Raw genomic sequence first — 17187 nt, 5'->3', positions numbered from 1 at the left:
GATTCATAGCAGGTTTGAGCTATGACCTTTAATGTAGAGTAATGAGAAAACATTTCTGCATATCAAAGGATGAACAAGCAAAGAAAGTGTGAAACCAGTGACCTAGATTTCCCCAGAGTTTACTGTCAACAGGTTTATAAGGACTGTTTCTTTGAGAGAGAATAGTTCTGGTAAACCTGTCCAGAGTGAAGTCGTTGGGTCATGACTTTATTTCTTAATACCATAAGCAACAAAAAAATTAATTTCCAGTCATCTCCACTCTTTTAAGGTATTGACAGAAATCTTAAAACCTTATCATATAAACCAAAAACTATCTGCATGGCTAAATTTGTCGCGGGGCAAGTCAGAAAATCGACTACATAGCGTAATCAACACAGCTACGATGACATCACCCACTCCTGTTTTGAAGCCTTGAGTTTGGCATTTTAGCCGTCACCATCTTGGTGTTTTGGAGCCCAAAGTTGAAAATTTTTGGACGAGAGGGTGGAGCTGTCGAGGAGTTTGTTAGCTTGTTAGCAACTTGTCAATCATAAGATAGCCATGCTCTCAAGCACACCCTGCCTTATTGTCTGTTTTAGAATCAGACCTCTTTTTTCCACCAGTGAAGTCGCCCCCTGCTGGCCATTAGAAAGAATGCAGGCTTAAGGCACTCCTGTATTGGCTTCAATTTTCAGATTTGGGGATAACCTCATGTTAAAGCATTTTATTGAGAGTGGTGTCAATTGGCACAGATCAGAAGTAAATATATACAGATAAAGAAATTATTGGTAGATATACAAAGGCAATATAAAGATAATTAGTGCATTTACAAAACTGATAGAAACCCCTTTTACACTGCCAGATTTTCGGCGAATGTTGGGCTGTTTTGCCAGCAAGCTGCGAGCGTTTAGACACACAGAGCCAGATTGGCGAGTTGATCCGAGCTGCCCAATTTTCTGCCTCGTAGGGTAGCCATATTGGCGGAACCCTTTTAGTTTAAACAGACCGAGGCGGCCTTCCGCAACAGGAGGGGCTGTTGATGACTTGTGGGAGGAGCTGTTGATGACGCCGCACGTGCGAGCCACTGGCGGTGGATAAACAGGCAACAGCTGATAGCAGGAATTAGCGAGCAGCTAGTAGCAAGAGGGAAACGCAAACCTGACAGACACTGTAAAGATGAGGAGACACCCTCCTTGTCCTCGCAACTGAAGAGGCCATTAACCGTCAGATGACGGGGACGGTGAAGGACGGGTCAACTTACGAGAGAATCGGTGAAGGACTGACCAGCCGCGGCTTCCCTCCCACGTCACTGTGTACGTCACATGCTGAGCTACACGTTTTGTTACTTGCTCACGCCCCCGATTGCCCCGAAAAAGGCGCATTCTGTATGAACAAAAGTAGGTAGGCGGCATTTTGCTGCACTCCTTGATTTTGTGTTTATACTGCCAATGCTGAAAAAGACTGATTGGGCTTTCCTGCACAATTCCTCTTTAAAAAGGGCTATACACACTGTTCTCTTCAGAATATATATAATATAGATAAAAAGAGAGAAACCACCTAACCTATATGCTCAAAACAATATTGAAGGACCCTACATTAAACTGGAAACAAGAATCTGCAAGTTGCGTTAAACTGTTATCCCTTCCTGATATTGAATAAAAGGTTGCCAGATGGCATCAAATAAATTCACCTGCTCGTTTTTAATATATCTGATCCTCTCCACCTCGGGAGTACTGACATCATCATCAAGCCACATATTCACATTGGGGATATTTTTACCCTTCTACAACATCAGTGAGCATTTCTTAGCTGACATAAGGAAACAGTTGATGAGTCATCTTTGAGCTGATGTGAGGTTGTTAAATGTCTCTGGAATATTAGAAATAATAGTTTGTGGCTCAATTCTTGAATCAAGAATGTGTGAATGTGTTTAGTACTCAGTATATAACAGTGTATTAGAGTGGCTTCGTTAGCTTGACACTGGAGATAACCTCTTGGTGTAAACATGTCTTTTTGATTGTAATTTGGGTGAACTGAGCCTTAAAGTAAAAGCAGATCATGATGCAGGGCACTGATTAAAAATTCCACCATCTAAAACAGTCTCTGGAGTCATGCTATGTTAAGCTGTTGCACTCTGGATTCTGCTGAAACTGCCTTATATTACAAACTAATTAATAATTAATCAGTGTGAACACAAACACACTAACAGTCCCACTGTTGTTTGGTGTCAGAGCTCAAATGAAATGTGACATTACATTAAACGTCTGTCGAAAAGCGAGTCCTCCTCCGGGTGACATTTAGAAATAATTTTAGTAATTTACTCTGTGATGAAGCCACTTTAGAAATCACAGAACAACATCGGGGCTGTATGCCTGTTTGATTTTACTCTGACGCTGCTTTGTTCATGAGTCAGCACCGCCCGTCTTGACAGTGTTTGTAGTCTCTGCCAATGTTGTGTTTTCTCTCTGGTTTCATTCCCCTTTGAAATGAAACACTAAAGATGGAGCTGGGCAGATAGCACAAAGTGTGGTCAGAGAGCCATGCCCGACGCAAATACACTCTGAAGAGTGAGGACTGAGATGAGAAATAGAAGTCAAGCTGCTCAAGATTTTCTGTGAAACTCAAGAGGAAAATCTCCCTCTGCCATCCTGCCCTCTTTTGCTTACACTCCTCCTCCTGCATTACTGCTTCTCGCTCCCCTCTCCCCCCCATCTCCCGCCCTGAGCTGTGAATGTTAATGGCTGTATATCTCTCTCCCTGAACTTCACCTATGACTTCCCAGGTGCCAAGCACAGTAAACAAGCACCCCTCAGTTTATCCTGAAACGCGCCAGGGGACGCCACTCACTTTCGCCGTGTTACACGGACACGTCCCTGTCGTGCAGGTAGTGACGTTTATGACCTGTAACCATTAACCTGTGGCCCTTGCCCTGACCCTGAAAATGAGGATATAATAATGATGATGATGATGATTATTATTATTGTGCATTATAATAATAATAATGCCATATGTCGTTTTTATTTCTCCTCCTTGATCCTATCTGTGTAGTGATTATGTGGAGAGGAGAAACTCTGCACTTTAAGTTTGTTTGTTCTTTTTTTTGTTAAGGGTAGCTTCAGCATTTTTTTAACCTGGACCCTGTTTCCCATGTTCTGTGTCTAAGTGACTAATGGAGACAACAGTTTTTGAAACTGGTCCAGTATTGAGCAAGACGACTGCAGTGGGCGCCAGGAAACAAACCGCAGTGTTAAGACTCAGGGCATGTTCGCACTGTCAGTTTACGACCACTGTAAGTGTTTGTTTTTGTCACTGACAGACTCAGATTATTATGATAAGTGTCTGACAACATTATTTATACAGTGAATACATCCCAGCAGGCAATCTGGTTAGTCAACTAGACATTCAGAGCGTGATCAAATCAGCATGACAGCACAACTGTTATTAGAAATGTTTGGATCACATCAGCTGTGCCAGTGAGACGTGTGACACCTCCATGTGACGTTTGCGGACGTAGCAGCTAAATCTGTCCATTGAAAAATGATTTATTCAGCAGATATATATATTATTTGTCACTAACAGCATTGGGCTATTAACAGGGACTATAAATACCTTCGTTGCAAGGTCATTGTCAGAGCCAGAATATATATTTTATCCTCGTTGTTTATTATTTGTTGAGGCTGCACACGTTCTTTTGGTCACTTTCACTCCTGGTCGTAACTGGCACAGGTGTGGGCATGGTTTCACATTAGTTTACCTGTTCATTCACTGGCGTGGCGGCTTTTTTAGACAAAGACGGTGACTTTTGGCACTGATATTTTCTGTTGTCCGTAATCACATAACATTACCGTAATCACGTAACCAGAAGACATAATATTTCATCTCATTTTGCTTTAGTTGTTCAGTTGTTTGTTTAATAAATCGGCATTAAACACATCGCCTAGTTAAGAACGTACTTGCTGGAGTAGTAAACTAGGTTTCATTACAAAGGATCCCTACAGAGATAGAGCTTTTTATTAAAGAGTAAGATCCATTTTGTTTAACCAGAAACAGTCCAGTAATCGCCACTACCAAACCCACCAGACTTCATTTAAAAAACAGTAATTTTAGCGTGTATAGAGGCAGCATATTCTCACCTACTTGGGTGAATTAAGGGTTTTGTTAAGATTCTTTTAAGGGCTTTTGATGGTTTCTGTGTGTTTTATTTTGTTTTTGTCCCCTTTAAAATGAAGTGTGTTTTACGATGATAAAATTAGTGTTTATTTTAAAGGAGTCCGGTGGGTTTGGCGATAGTGATTTTGGTGCTGTTTCTGCTTAAAAGAAAATGATCTTACTCGTTCACAAAAAGTCTGTATCTGTAGGGATCCTTTCAGAAAGGTTGGCAGACACTTTCTATCGAACACTTAATAACAACCTGAGCGTGTAAGTGGCAAAACACACACTTATAGCTGACGTAAATTGGCGGTGCACACATGCTCTGAGTTACCTTGTAGCTCAATACTGGAGCAATTTAAAAACTTGTCGTCTCCATTAGTCACTTAGACACAAAAACTCTGGAAAATAGGGTCAAGGTTAAAAAATACTGCAGGTACTTTTATAGATGTATAGATGAGTCGCACAGCCCCCTGGTTTTCACCATGACTGAATCTAAGGATTGGTCCAACAGCAGCAGTGAGAAACCTCCGGAGGCAAACTAAACAGAGCAGAGCTCAGCCAGCCTGATACACAGCCTCAGGGATGCCAAATTTCACTGTTTTGTTCATTCTTAATATATAATAAATGCTGTTGCAGTAGTTATTGTGTGAGCTGACAGTGGCTGAAAGCCTGATGAACAGCGTCGCCCTCAGGATTTTTTCAATTATTAATCTGCACCAGCGCTATCAGGTTTTCTTTTTTGGATAGAGAATGAAACCATTTTGGTTCCTCCTTTCTCAGCTCAGGCACCAACAATAACAAGCTAATGAGGAGGTGAAGATAGGAGTGTGTGTAGTATCCAGAAGTAGGACAAATCTCTAAATGAGGTGGTTTAGGTTTCCACCAGTTGAGGCTTTTTCCTCGTGCCAAGCTTAAGTGTAACACACCATCTCCCCCTCGCCTGTTTTCTTCCTCCCAACTCTCCCTCCTGGTTTGTTTTCCCCTCCCTCCCTGTCCACCTCCCTCCGTCCCTGCCACAGTTGTTGCTGGATAATAGAGCGAATGTGGAGGGCGCCCTGCAGGATGGGGCGGAGAACTACACGGAGACCCCACTTCAGCTTGCCTCTGCTGCAGGTAACCCACACATACACACAAGCAGCTGAAATGTGGATTCCTCCTCACATTCAGACACCAGATGTTTAAATGTGACCCGAGTATTCTCAGTCTTGATACGGCGAAAGAGGGATTAGTCATGACATGCTTGATTCTAAGAGCACCAGAAGGCATTCTCGCTCTGCTTTAATCATCTAATTAATTCATCACTTTCAATTACAATCTGATATTCAAGAGCGCAGTGAATTTTAAATGCTGCTCCTCAAGATTGTATGGCTGTGTAGTCGGCATTAAGCATGAATGACTGAGATCTTTTACTTAAGTAAAAGTACTAATACCACACCGTGAAAATACTCCACTGCATGGGAAACTCCTGCATTCAGAGCATTACTTAAGTAAAAGTATGTGTGTTATCAGCAAATTTTACATAAAGTATCAAAAGTAAAAGTACTCACAGTGCAGTAAAATGTGTTTTGTTGTTGTATATGATGTTTTGTGAACCACATCTCTCTAAAAAGTTTCGGTAACACTTTACTTGAAGGTATCTACATAAGGGTGACATGACACTGTCATAACTATGACATGACAATGTCGTAAACATTATGTACATGTCATAAACGTTATGACTGCTGTCATTAAGTGTCATTCGGTTTTTGTAATGACAAGCTGACATTGTTTGGGTTGTCTTGATTATGACAACTAGGCATTAATTGAAGTGACATTACCAGAAGTTGTCTTTGTCATGACAAGTTGACATTAAATTTGTTTGGGATGTCCTTATAATGACAACTTCACATTAACCAGGATGACATTACCAGAAGATGTCTTTGTATCAATCATTATGTCAACTTGTCATAAACACAAAAGAGGTGCATTTCTTATTAATGTCAAGTTGTTATGACAAAGACATCTTCTGGTAATGTCACTTTAATTAATGTCTAGTTGTCATAATCAAGACAACCCAAACAATGTCAACTTGTCATTACAAAACCGAATGACACTTAATGAGAGCAGTTATAAACATTTATGACATGTACATAATGTTCATGACCATGTCATGTCATAGTTATGACAGTGTCATGTCACTCTTATGTAGATACCTTCAAGTAAAGTGTTACCAAAGTTTTCATAGCATCAGAAGAACAGTCCCGTTTTCAGCTTTGTGCTGATGCATTTTCCAGCTGATCCAAGAGGGTTTTTAAAGAGTTTATTTAGCTTAAGAAGTAGGACAATTTTTCCCACCACATAAAGGAACACTTTATCCTTCAGTTTATCACAAACACTCAAAATCATACTCACCAAATTCGGATAATAAGGGTATAAAAATAATCAGAATTTAAAAAGTAAATAGTACCTAAAGCTGTCTTGTGTAGTGGAGTGAAAAGTAGAATAATTGCCTCTGAGATGTCGTGCAGGAGAAGTTACATAAAATAGTTAAAAAAATCCAAATGGTCTTTACACTCACTGGAATCTGTTAGAGCAGAACCTAATGTGCATTTATAGGAGAAGTTTGACATTTGGAGATTCGCTTCCTTTGCCGCGAGTTAGATGAGAAAATTGACACCACTCTCATATCTGTGTGTTCAATATAAAGATAAAGCCAGCAGCTGGTTAGCTTAGCTTAGCATCAAGACTCCAGCCTGCGACATCTTTTTTATTGTTGCTAGGCAACCACTGAAGTCCCCTGTCCTTAGTTCAATTGCTATTTTACTAGTAGGCTGATTTTGTTATCATTGGAAAGAGTCAGGGGAGCTGTTTTCACCTGTTTACAGTCTTTATGCTAAAGCCAAGCTAACCAGCTGCTAGCTCACCCATACAGACATTAGAGTCCTGTCAATCTTCTCTGACATAAAAGCAAATAAGTGTAATTCCCAAAATGTTGCTTTAAATACATACATGCCCAATGAGGGAGCTGTCTGCTCTGCTGCCGGTTCAATAAATGCTAATGAAAGATTTAGAAACATAAATCAAAGTAAACTCAAACGTAAAAAGTTGTGGATCTTCATGTGACAGTGAGTGACCTCAGCAAAGTCATGCAGGCAGGCAGCCGCGTTGCCACGGTAACAAGCGATTTAAAACACACAGCCAGGCATAATGAATACTATTAACATCCTACTCATTAAATAATAAATAATGTAGATGAAATAAAGACCGCAATCCCAAAGCTAAAATGTGTTAATGAATAGCAATGAGTGCGAGACTTTCCAAGCACAGAATGGTTTCATGCAGGTTCAGCCTCATTCCCTCTGTTTTATTTTACTTCACATTAATTTTACAGGGATATAAAAAGCTGGAGTAAGCAACGCCAGTGTCGGTTGATTTTAAATGAGGTGTGTCTCCACTGTATCGGATAAGATCAGTACTGTAGTGTTGAAATCACCTACAGTGGCTCCTGCTCCTCTCACGCTCGGCAGAGTGCATCAGGGATTAGTTATGAGTTGTTTTGTTCTCACCGCTGTAGTCTCTCGATTTAATTTACTGCGACCGTGTGGAATTCAGTCAATGTGAAAAGGTGTTTTAATTCATTATGCGTTGTTGCTGTACACTTCAATAGCCACTTGAAGAGCCCCCCTCAGCTCAGAAAACAGACGTGTTCAGCACCAACATCAGTGGGGGACACAGAAATTAGATTCCTTACTTGAGTAAAAGTAATAGTACCACACTGTAGAAATACTCTAATACAAATAAAAGCCCTGAATTATAAACCAGTCCTTAAGTAAATGTAGAGAAGTAGTATCAGCAAAATGTATTTACAAAATCAAAGGTTAAATTCTGCAGGAACCCTGGTTTGAATCCAGGGTGGGGTAGCCCCTCTGTGTGGAGTTTGCATGCTGCATGGAGCAGGATGCTGTCACACAGTTTGGGGGCAGACACAGCAAAGGCACGATCACCCCTGAGCTTAAGTCTGGAGCGTGGGACAGCCAGGAGCCCCAGGTCAGCTGACCTGAGGGACCTGAGGCTGAGGGACGTGGGTGTAGAATAGGGGGTTAGACGGTCTGCGATGTAGGATGGGGCCAGACCATTACGGGCTGTTTCACATTTACCCAGATAAATCACTGTGGTAACTTTAGCTGAGCAGCTTACCTGCCCGACAAACGACCCATCAGATCACTGGATAAAAAGTGTCCCGACATGGACAAAAAAACAGAGCGACAGGTAAAACAAGGTAGAGGAATTACTTTATTGTTTCCACTCTGATTTAAAAACACGGCTTCTCACAAACTGAGAGATCGTTTACAACACTAAATACATGATGTTGCTTTTAGCAAGCTGCATTTTAATATTTTATCCCCACAGTGATAGCTGACAGTGTGGCTGATTTTACACCCTGATTTCACCACTGTGGATCAGAATAACGTGACACATCTGTGTGGTGATAACTGGAAATAAAAATGAATGATTGTAGTTTATTAGAAAAAAGCCACACACTGTCAACTGGCTCCTGTTATTATTTATGCAGCAAGCTACTTTTCCACTGTTTACTCCGGTAGCGGAAGAAGTCTAGCATCACTTAAAGTGTTTTTATTTGGCATATTTGGAGTAGTTTCCAACTAAATAGCTAAAATACTCACTCTCTGCTTATTTCATATATGGCCTATCTATCATAAGCATATTTTAAGTCTTTTAAGCCATTTTCTAACTCTGTTATAAGATCATAAGCTGTTGTTTACATTTCTGATGACTATGACTTTTTGCTGTCCCATGAAAACAACATTCCCGCAGGTAATTAGTATCACCGTTTCATTTCATATCATGTGAAGTACTTTATTCATAGTTTTGATGATGTTGCTGGGTATTAGCAACCCTGCCTCTGATACATGAGCGAGCTCCTGGCTGGATAGGAGAACCCAAAGTTGACTGAGTTCGTTGAGCAGCTTGGTGATACTGGTCATCCAAATGGCCAATATAAGGGTTTGTGAAGCCTGGGTAGCTATATGGTGCTGGCGTCATGGTACGGGCCCGTGGACTGAAACATATCTTTTCTTTTGAGCCTTAAAGGGCCAGTGTGTAATATTTGGCATGGTTTATTGTCAAATCTGAATCTGAATCTGAATATTCTACCCATTAATATGTTTATATAAGTGTATAATCGCTATAAAATAAAATTTGTTTGGTTTTCGTAGCCTTATAATTATGCTTTTATATATATATATATATATATATATATATATACATATATATATATATATATATATATATATATATATATATATGTATAGCAAGGGCCTTGCTTTAGAGAGGTCGCCATCTTGTGCCGCCATGTATGTAAGGCAGCCCTAGCGGACAATCCAGCCAGCCAGAGAACGCGTTTCGCATGTATAAATAAACCAACGAAGACAGCGGAAGGAAGGAAGAAGGAGGAGGAAACAGCAGAGTGTTAGTAGTTCGTCGATGGAGAGTAGTGAAAAGCTTTTTTAGTTATAAAGTTTGCAAATGGACCACACTTACCACGCAACAGGAGAGAATGAACCTGAACCGTCATCTGCGAGGAAAAGAAGACGCAACTTCACTCCTTGTGATGCACTCTCTGCAGCGCTTTTTCTCCTGATGATATATCTCCCCAACGATGGTAGCAGTAGCACCGAATCCCATTCTGTGCAGCAAAATGGGAGCGGAGGATTCAGCCTCTCTTCTCGCCCGCTCAGTGTACTCCGGCTCTCATCTGTGTACTCCGGCTCAAACAGGTATGGCTCTGGGTCTGTGTCCGCTACAAGAAACTCTTCAAAATTGCGTTCAAAGTCGTCCATTGCAGCTACTATAGTCCGGAGATATTGCTAGGCTAAATAAACAGCTGAGCTCTGTTTACCGGCTACGCTGTCAGTCAGTGTGCGGGCTGGAGATTGGTGGAGCAGAGAGGGGAGGGGGGGGGCCCCGCTAGGTATTGTAAACGAGAATGTGTGTATGGAGTGTGTGTGTTACACTAGAAGAGTCAGAGTTTGGGACGGAGTCTTTTACCCCCTGGAGTGTTACCGGAGTTTGTGGAGTGCTCAAATAAACTGGCCTTTTTCCCGAACACTACTCCGGTCTCCTGCTCGTGAGGGATTCATTACAATATCGTAACATGGTTTAGATTTCTAAATAAACATTTACCTCGTCGCTAGATAGACCTACTCCTGAATAACTCGTGTCTGCGTAAGGCTTTTTGTCCCTACGAGGCCACCGTCATTTACCCGACGGGAGGGGTGAGCGAGTGAGCCGTGCAATCTAGAATTTGACCACTGATGTCACTGTTTTCAACGGTTTTCAACCCATTTTACACACTGGGCCTTTAAGGTATCTTGTTTGCTGTACATATACATACACCAAAAGATGTAAAATATGTTAAACTAATGTAAAATCTTACATCAAATGGCGAAGAGGGGAAAAAAGATTTGAAAAACTCAATTTCAGTCATAAATTTTATCATTGTATGTAACATCCAGCTGTGAGAGAAGTGCTCGGATCCTTTACTTAAGTAAAAGTAGAAATACCATAGTCTAAAAATACTTAATTTCAAGTGTAAGTCTTTTATCCAAATTTTTGCTACAGTTAAAGTACAGAAGTAGTTTCTGCAAAATGTATTTAAATCATCGAAAGCAGTGGTTATAATGTTCTGTTTTTATTACTAACAATTCCATACATGTCAGAGCATTTTAATGTTGTGGTTTATAAATGCAGAGACAGATTTAGATGCTTTGTATACTACTTTGTAGCTTAGCAATATACTGTAGTACTACATCATATCATATGTATTAAGGTAGTAAAAAGGACAATATTTTCCTAGTGCAGTAGAAATATAAAGTTGCATAAAATGGAAATTCTCAAGTGAAGTACATGTCAAGTTTGTAATTAAAGGAATACTTCACCCCCCAAATGTCCATTTGTGTATCCGTCACTCACCCAGTGTTACGTTGAATTTGCGAGGAATTGAAGCGATAGGGGTCCACTTTTTACAAAGCGTCCATTTACAAACTCTCACACAGCTTGTGCAGTATAATCCAAGTCTCATTTATTCAGTCGTATAATCAGTACTTCTTAAACACATGCATTTGGCTAAAATTGTATGATTTAAAACTGGACTGATAGTAAACGTATCTAAAGCCAGACTCCATTGAGAAAAACAGCAATTTTACCTTGACAAAAACAGGAGCTGCTGGTCTACCTCTGCCTCAGTCAGTTACAGTGTTGGGTAAGGGTTACTTTAAAAGTAATCAAAGTACGTTACTGCTTTACTTTTTAAAAAAGTAACCAGTTACTTTACTGCATTACTCCCTGAGTAAAGTAACTCAATTACTTTAAAAGTACTTCCAACGTTACTCCCTGAGAAAAGTAACTCAAGCACTTTTATAGTACTTTTGAGTATTCTACATTTCCTATTGGGCAATGGACCACAGGGCGCTAAGCCTACATTTTTTTGTCTCCAAAATTAAAGTTATGGACCACTTGCCCTTCACTGAGATCCAATTCTCCCATCACAGCCGTCACTTTGACCAGTAGAAACACAGAACGATCTGCTGCCGTAGACAACTGTATGACAACAACACCCCAGCATTTTTAATATTTCAACGGCAGCATTTCTCCGACCACGTAGCGAGCCACAAGCTCCGTGGCTTCTTTCAGACTGATAGGTTTAACATTATCTCCGTTATTAGAACCAAACGACAGCCGTTGCTGTTTCGGAGCTGAAGGACTAGCGTTCTAAAAGTAACGGAAGTAACTGATGTCTTGTTTGAAAATGTACTCAAGTATTTGATTACTCAAACAGCAAACCAACGCGTTTGGTTACTCGTTACTGTAAAAAGTAATCAAAGTACTCTAACGCGTTATACCCAACTCTGGTCAGTTAGTTAGTTTGTGTTGTAGTGTGCCTTTGGTGTTTTAAAGGGTTAATTTGGATTCACCAGAGTCACACAATAACACAAAGAAACCACTGAACAAAGCAGTGAAAGACCAGCAGCTCCTGTGTTCAACAAGGTAAAATTACTGTTTTTGTCATTGGGAGTCTGGCTGTGAAGAGAGCAGAGATGAGTTTTACTTTCAGTTCAGTTCTCCTTCAGAGAGAGCTGTTGGTTTGACAAGTACTGGGCATCAACCGGATAAATAAGACTTGGAATATACTGCATGAGTTGTGTGAGAGCTTGTAAACCATTTTTGGATTCCTAGTTGTAATTGTACTTAGTTATATTCAACCACTGATAGAGCATTGATGGTTGCAAAGCATCAAATGTCAGCTGTATTTTAATGAATTCACCCTTTACTCGTGTGTTTCATCCTGTTTAGGTAACTTTGAGCTGGTGAGTTTGCTTTTGGAAAGAGGGGCCGACCCCATGATCGGGACCATGTGTCGAAACGGCATCTCCTCTGCCCCTCTGGGAGACATGAACTCATACAGCCTGGCAGCAGCACATGGCCACAGGTAATACAGGCAGTCACACACATGGACACACACACACAGACACGGGGACACATACACAAGCGCCAGCCAGCAGAGACATATCTATTACCACGGTATTGATCCATTTACACACTGTGCCCTGGTCCATCTGCCTCTCACAGAATCCTGCAGTATATATATGAGAGGCAGATATCTCGCTGTCAGACAGAAGGCGACGATAAGCGCTGCAGTCCATTCAGCAGCACTTATGGCTTTGGTTTGACATCATTTCCCCGCAGCTGGGTTAGATAAAGCCCATTAACATTCAGGGCAGTGAGAGCTGTCAGGAAGGAGCTGGAGTGGTAAGCCAACAACACAATGCAGCATTATTAAGACAATCAATTATAGTATGATGATGATGCTGCAGCGCATCGTGAGCAGACTCAAACTGCATTAGGATTGGTTGTGAGATGGTGGGGCGTGAAAGTTCACACTTAACGCCAAGTTTGTAAACAGGGTAAGGAGAAAGAGATGAAATGAGAGGGAGACAGCAGCATTTACAAATAAGATAACACTTCTTCTGTTTCGGAAATGTGACTTAAGACGCATCTAGACTGTGTTAGATAAGCAGATGAGATCTATTTTATTTTGTGCAATTTGTTGAGAGATTAGACAGGTTTAGCCATGATTAGCATTAATCTGAAAGCAGGAAAAGGCTAGCATCAACAACAAAAACCAGCTATAGACTTGTATTGTATCTTGTTGGCTTGTAAGTAAGGAACGCTTTAGTCATAGAAAACTTGGTTTCCATTTCTCAGTGTTATATTTGGCTGTATGGCTCTGTTCTGCCCTTCCACGCACCTACGTGGAAATCCTGAGGCAGAGAGAGCACACCTCCCCGCCCTTCCATGCGCCTCCATGGAAAGCCTAACCCCCAAATTCCACCAGATGCGTGTTGGTTGCGTCTGTGCTCTGGAACAGCAGCGGAGCCGATCCGTTTCAATTCTAGTCAATGTGTATGTTTCCACCGGCTGCGGCTGTGCTGCGTTCCGGCTTCGTCACAGCTGCAGCACTCCGGAGCCCTCCGCAACAGATACACAGGACTTCTATTTTTGCCGGACGCCGGAGCACAACGCAGCGATCCGGGACAGGAAGTCGTGCACAGAAATAATATAAAACATCCGGTTTATTTTCAAAATAAAATACACAGTGTTCACGGCAGATCATATTTCCCTGCACTACACCTTGAAAACTACATAATGGGCAGAGGCAGGCCTAAAGTCAACAGGTCAGAGGTTTTCAGACATCATTTCACCCCGTTGACACCATGGACGAGGAGATGTTAATCATGGAGGTGCACCGAGATGTCTTCCTACTACTCCTCTGGTTTTGTGGTTCTGTTTATAGAAACTACATCTTGTTATATCGCATGATTATGCGTGAATTCGCGAGATCTCGTGGGTCCTCGTGACCCCTGCTGTCCGGCGGACCTGCACCGCACCGCACAGCAAACACAGCCGGTGGGTGTTGACGGACGGTGGAGCACGCAGCGGATAACCAGCGCTGCCGTTCCGCAACGGATACGCATCCAGGGGAATTCCGGCGTAAGGCAGGGAGAGCAGCAGCAAAGACCCCCCCAGGAACAGAACAGAGCAGCATCACTGACAAACAGAAATGACATTGATTAAGTCAGACACAACATGAAAAGGAGGAGCTGGGGTGGAGGCAGGTTGCAAAGTGGCTTACAGAGGAAGCAGCAACAGTAGGCAGGCCAGAGCAGTTTAAATAGGGCGCCATGAATGAGATTCACCAACTGGTTGCATAGAAAGGAATCATGTGATCAATCAGCTGACTCCCTTCCATCAATCAGCTGCTCCATCAGTTGGTTGGCTGTTTGAGATCAGCTGATGTAGCTGGGATGTGAGCTGAGCTGGACATCGTGTCCTGCCTGAACTAACGCTATGCTCAACTTGAAGTTCATCTTAGTGTCCTTGTGGCAAAAAAAGAACACAACCATCCCTTGCAAGTTGATTGCGAAGGTTCCAAAAGTTGCCGCGGCACTTTGTTGTACACCTCTGAATTTTTGTAACTAGGCACCCACTGCACACACCACGCTTCTTAGTACAGCAGGAAATACTGGCCAAGAAGGTTCACCTGTACAGACATCTCTTTAACTCTTCACCAAGAGACCATAGAGATGGTCAGATGACCTTAAATTCTTGGAAAGAAATAGTCACCACCACACTCAGGAAAGAAGAACATGAGTGATGACTGTAAAAGCTAAACACAGGCCTCATGGAAAGTGTGACGACCTGTGGGGAAATCAAAGAGTATAAACTAATTTCGACTTGGAAGTAAGCGACAATAGCAATTATAGAACACAAATGCAATGTTTGTCTAAATGTCGGTGTTTCATGCTGTTCCCAAGCAGCCTACTCTCACGGAAGCACTCATTTACTTCTGTCTTATCTACAGAGTATTTTGTTTCTACGCTCCATGGTGTTACAAACAACACACTGGGTATGCTCATAGCTCATGTGCCATATTTGGAGGTGTGTGTGTAACAAGGCTCTACCTGGACTTTTGTTACTAGAAAAATGTACAGTGCTTTATATTGAGGACAGAGCGTCTGTGCAGCTACTAGGCTCAGCTGTCATTGGTCACTTGACAGCTCCAATGCATAAGTTAACTGCTCATTAAACCTAAACCAATATTTCTTTTTATGTCCAGATGTTAAATACACAAAATAAATGTGTAAATATTTGGAACTGGAAGTCTGCTCTCCCTGCTTCTAGTCTGTGTGCTAAGCTAGCTAAGCTAAATGTGTCACAAGGCTATTTCAATCTTCTCATGTAACCCTCAGTAAGACAATATATGAGTCTGTTTCCCTATATGGGCCTCATGCACAGTAAGGTGCCTAGCCTGCATCGGCTTACATACACTTAAAACATAATAAACAAGAGAACAAAACATAATGACAGCAAAAGAAGAAATATAATACACATCCATGCCTGTCACACAAAGCCAAAGGATGTCAAAGCAAATATAAGAACAATCCTGCTGCTTCGACTTTATAAAACATAACTGAGGCACATGTGAGGCACAGACTGAGCCTTTAACACATCAAACATAAGGCGCCCTCCTACACTCTTGGCAGGGATTTAACACACTGAGCTGGAGGTGACTCACTTTGTCTGTAAACAGGTACTGAAGTCTGCATTCATCAGACACACTGTAGGAAACAATCAGGACACTCTGCAGACGTTTTAAGGAAATGTCTGTGTCTCAGACTGTGATTAATGGACAATAGAACGAAAAGTGCATTTCAGCCTCCCCCAGATCAAACAGGTGACACTTTCTATTCTCCTCTGGAACTGAGTGGAGCCGGTTGGTTTCTAGCACCAGAGCCAAGATACCACATCTCAGCTGGTCTCAAGTCTCAATATGTGTGTCACCATTAAATCAGACTGAATATGCCGACTTGAAAAGGTGTGTTTTCAGGCGGGATTTGAAAGTGGAAAAGGAATCAATATTGCCAGTGTCATGGGGGAGAGAGTTCGAAGCAGGGGATAGAACGGCTGAAGGCTCTATAACCTATGGTAGTACGTTATATGCTTACTTTTTGGCCAGAAGTATGTGGACACTCCACTCTGTGTTAGGGCTGTACCCAGATATTCGGATATTCGAATATTCGTTTCTGTGGGTAAGTATTTGTTATGAAAATTTTGTATTCGATATTCGTTTTTTTATTTACTTTTTTTTATTATTATTATTTTTATTTATTTATTTTTTTAACATATTTTTTTGGTGCTAAATGTAGTCTTTTTTTGTTGGTAAATGTAGGTTATCAATAAAAATCAAAACTTTTAAATTGTATTGTTAAAAATGTGAAAATATAGTATAGACTACCAACTGAGCTTGTGCGCACGGCAGGCTTGAGCGCATCCGTCTGAGGCTGTGGATCAATGCCAAGTTTTACCACTTTATCACTAATCCCTCTAACTTGTAGCTGTTTTTTCGTTATCTTTTGAATTTAATATGAATTATAGAACCGTTTTTGTCAACGTTTGTTTCCCCTGTTTTGTACAATAAATTATTGTTTAAAGTTTCAACAAGTTTCTTTTGGAGTGTGTGACACAAGTGTGTTTTGAAAACAACCGCGGACTGTCACCTGCTCAACGCATCAGTACCTTCGGATGCCATGACAGTAATAGCCAATAATGTAAAAATATCATTTACAGACTGATTTAACAGATGATCACTGCTGCCCGACCCGCAGGTCCATTTGCGGGTCCCGCGGGTTACGGGTCGACCAGCACATCACTACTCAGCTCAGTCTATAAAGGCTGTACATAACAGTAGACATTATATTCTATTCAGGCCGGCAGAACCAGCAGCACATCGGCTCTACAGTGCACAACACTGCTGATTAACCATTTTATTGCAGCACAGAGTGTCTGCCAGCAACCAATTACTTGCAGAGGCTTCCTACAACTTGTTTCAACAGTTCCGATTTAATCAGAAGACAAATTAAACAGGATGACTAGCCAATGTGAAAATCAAAAGAAAAACCCCCAGAAAATTTGGTGTAGAGAAACTTGGCAGGCCTG

The 17187-nt window shown here is 41.4% G+C and overlaps 1 protein-coding gene across 2 annotated transcripts in view; it reads left to right on the top strand.

The window, feature by feature from the left end:
- LOC117248986 (ankyrin repeat- and BTB/POZ domain-containing protein 3-A) overlaps positions 1-17187 on the top strand; it is a 291997-nt gene that overhangs the window by 256580 nt on the left and 18230 nt on the right. The window contains exons 7-9 of one of the 2 annotated variants that reach the window (XM_033614258.2): positions 2762-2863; positions 5151-5244; positions 12484-12619. In XM_033614258.2, the coding sequence (XP_033470149.2) occupies positions 2762-2863; positions 5151-5244; positions 12484-12619 (332 nt within the window). The remainder of the gene's footprint in view (positions 1-2761; positions 2864-5150; positions 5245-12483; positions 12620-17187) is intronic. The other variant, XM_033614259.2, reaches the window with a different exon arrangement.

The sequence above is a fragment of the Epinephelus lanceolatus genome, chromosome 23 (assembly GCF_041903045.1).
Source record: "Epinephelus lanceolatus isolate andai-2023 chromosome 23, ASM4190304v1, whole genome shotgun sequence".
In the NCBI taxonomy this organism is placed as follows: Eukaryota; Metazoa; Chordata; class Actinopteri; order Perciformes; family Serranidae; genus Epinephelus; species Epinephelus lanceolatus.
The sequence above is the reverse complement of the archived record's forward strand: the minus strand, read 5'-3'. Positions and strand labels throughout refer to the sequence as shown.